Source organism: Fulmarus glacialis, unplaced genomic scaffold (assembly GCF_000690835.1).
Source record: "Fulmarus glacialis isolate BGI_N327 unplaced genomic scaffold, ASM69083v1 scaffold48600, whole genome shotgun sequence".
NCBI lineage: Eukaryota > Metazoa > Chordata > Aves > Procellariiformes > Procellariidae > Fulmarus > Fulmarus glacialis.
In genome coordinates, this window is record NW_009186750.1 from 5,114 (window position 1) to 8,269 (window position 3,156).

Consider the following 3,156-nt stretch of genomic DNA (forward strand, 5'->3'; position numbering starts at 1 on the left):
ACCTGGACTTGCAAGGAGGAAAGAGGTCAAGTCATTAAAATTTTTTTTTTTTTTTTAAGTAAGTAAAACCCTCAGAACCCTAATGATGTCTTGATAACTCACACCCTGAATTCTGCTAAGAAAGTAGCAACTCTTTTATTATGTTTTTGTTAAACAGCTTTTTTTTTTTTTATGGAAGGGTGTTCCAAACAGTTGAATAGTCTTCATCCTTTTACCTAGCATTGTCCAGGAACAGTGACTTTGAGTTACCCTTACTCAGTGTCCCTTCTCTATTGCTTCTCTATTGCTCTAACACATGTTAAGTGCTGCTGTTAAATCCACAGTGCGAATAGTTACCATCCATGGCAGAAGGCTGCAGCTGATCACTTACTGCTGCTTAGGATAAAAGACTTGCTTCCACTTTTCCAAGGAAGCAGTCTTACACCCTTCCTTCTGTGGGACAGCCTTGACTTGCTGTCCCAGTATTATCGCTGTTCAGCATTTGTTATCCTTATCCTGAAATGAGGAGTTAACGGAACGTGCTGCCTCTGAGCTGCTCCAGAAATAGGGGAAAGCACAGCTGTGGCCTGCAACAGTAAACTCCTGACTGGTGACCGTGTCTCTCAGTGTCCTGAAATCTTTTTAATGTAAGTGCAATTTCTGCCTGCTTGGCAATGTAAGCTGCAGCTACTCCAACATGTATTAATGAAATAATGTTAGAACAAGCAATGGGGTTAGTGCTTTCTGCCAGGCTCTTGCTTGTAACTAAGTCCCAAGATCAGGATCACCAGGAAATACGAAGAAAAAATTGTCTCGTAATGAAAAATGGGAATCTACTTTACTGTAGAGCACTGTCTAACAGAGGTAAGGAAAGGCTGTAAGTGCAAGTAAATCTGGAATAGGTTAACTTCAATTTCCTAGGCTTAATACTGGTATAAAACAAAAGAGCTGTGCCCATTGGGACAGAAGAAGAAATAACCTTCCTAGCCAATTAAGTGCTAAAACCCCTTACTATGCACCTTGTGTGAACTGATCAATGTAAGTTTAGTTATGAGGATTGGGCACAAACTTAAAATGTTTTATTCAAAGAGCATATACAGAGCAAAGAGCAGAACTACTATAGTAGTAGTTTGGCCTTGAAGACTCTGTCCAGTTAACCAAGATCCACTTTCTAGGTTTTCTGTCACAGGAATACCCAGCGATAACTGAAATAGTTCTAAAGAATCGTCTGTCATTAGCTCTCTAGATATCTGATTCAACATAGTCCTACTTCAAACAGACTTCCTGCCATTACAAGAATCTTTAGTGCTCTTTTCTCATTTCATAAAACAGTAGAAAAATATGTAAGTATACCACATACAATCAGAGAACATTCAGCTACTTGAATACTTTTCAGAAAAGGCTGGGAGCTAGGGCAGACATGCCAGCAGTGACCTCCATCCTGAATAACGCCTCCAAACAACACATGTAACATTCCTTCCTTTTGGGCAGCAGGTGCCCAAGTAATGCCCCAGTGCAGCCTGTGCACAGAATCAAGATCCGTAGTTCGCTTCATCAAAGGCCTTTCTGGCTCGTTTCAGTTCTTCGTTCATAGTTAGGAGGTCTTTAACTCTGGCAAACTTCCGGGGGTCCTTGCGGATTAGAAAGACAATGTCCTCAACCTGTACACGACCCTGCCGCCCAATTGACATGGCCTTGTGTGTCTGTTAGAGGAAAAGAGGAAAGTCAGCAGGGTTTCTTTGCCCCTTAATTTCTTTTAAGCTCTCAATTTCACTTTATTTCCTGTCATTTTATAATCAAAAAAGCAAGCAATTGCAGGATCTGGGCACCACCATCCTAGTTGCAAGAGAACTTCCCAGTAAACCATGGAGTTACTGTCGCTCTGCTGCCCCCAGCTGCCTGTCACTTACACCCAGCGTGTACCACTATATACACATAATAGTGATGACATCAAAACTAAAGCCAGCTTACATGTAGGGCACCCAACCTGCAGAGTGCTTGAAGATGAATAGCATCAGGCAGAATGTGGAAGCAATGTGAAGTACCTGTATCACAGGACTGTTTAGGGCATTTTGATGAGGGAAGCCAAGGCCATCCTTTCAAAAGAAAGGGGATCCACAAACAGTAGGAATAACTTTTTTCAGAAAACAAAACAAACTTTCAAACAGTATGCAAATGTCTGGAAGAGTGATGGCTTCAGGCCCCAGAAGCTTGCATTTCTTTTGTAGCACAGAGCTACGTTCCCATCCACGTAAAGACAGTGGGAGTACACAAAAAGTCGACAGACTTTCAAAGCTGAGCCTTGTCTTTTGTCAGCTGCACATACAGTGATGCCACAGTGAACCCCAAAGTCAGCCTTGTATTCCCCCCACTAATACTAATCTAACTGCTAGTTACGGACTTCAGACACTGTTCTAAATCCACATGGCGCAAGATGCATGAATTTTGCCTTAATCTTGGAATAGCAAAGTCTAAGTTTAGATTTTTCCCACTAGTGTCAGAGTTTTGGGCCTGGGATAACGCAGTATTTGAGTCAGAGGTATTAACCTTCAGAAGACTAAACTCTTAGCAAGGATGTTTTGTCCATGCTGTCTAGAGCTGACTTACCATTTCTGTGATAAACTCTATTACCAGGTCCTCAAGAATGTCCACTGATTCTGTGTAAGGGTTCTGGTCATCCCCGAAGCCATACATCATGCACCTTACTGCAGAAAGAAACAGGCAGCGTCAGCCTTCTTTCATCTATTCAGCGCTGTCAGCAGCATGCGTCTCGTTAGAGCACAGCAGCCTACACACTCACGTGCCATGATGGCACCCTGGTCTGCTGGGCAGGACAGTTCTCGAGCAAACACACAGGAAATAAGCAGGTAGGCAGAAGCCAACAAAAGCCTAGTGCCGTATATACAGAAAAGCATGTCTCGTGACAGACTCTTTAAGTATGCATTTAGCCTGCCAAATACTGAACACCGACTAATAGTGCGACAGACCTTTGGCACAGTTAGGTTCAGAGGATGCATTAGCAGTATTTTTTGGGGGGTTTGCACGACAGGTTTCTGTGCTTTCAGCCAGGGCACAGAATGAAAGGCACTGTATTGCTAGGGAAAACTGAGTTTTGGAACTCCATAGCTGCCTCCTCACAGTTTCAGCCGCGTTTGGGGAAAGGACATCGTCCTTAGC

The 3,156-nt window shown here is 43.0% G+C and overlaps 1 protein-coding gene across 1 annotated transcript; it reads right to left on the reverse strand.

Moving 5' to 3' along the window:
• Positions 1-1,252: 1,252 nt before the first annotated feature.
• On the reverse strand, positions 1,253-3,108 carry TAF13 (TAF13 RNA polymerase II, TATA box binding protein (TBP)-associated factor, 18kDa). Its single transcript, XM_009572522.1, has 3 exons — positions 3,086-3,108; positions 2,587-2,680; positions 1,253-1,682 (listed from the first exon to the last, which is right to left on the reverse strand). Exons 2-3 carry the CDS (start codon positions 2,674-2,676, stop codon positions 1,512-1,514), a joined length of 261 nt encoding a protein of 86 aa, XP_009570817.1. The 5' UTR covers positions 2,677-2,680; positions 3,086-3,108; the 3' UTR covers positions 1,253-1,511.
• Positions 3,109-3,156: the final 48 nt, after the last annotated feature.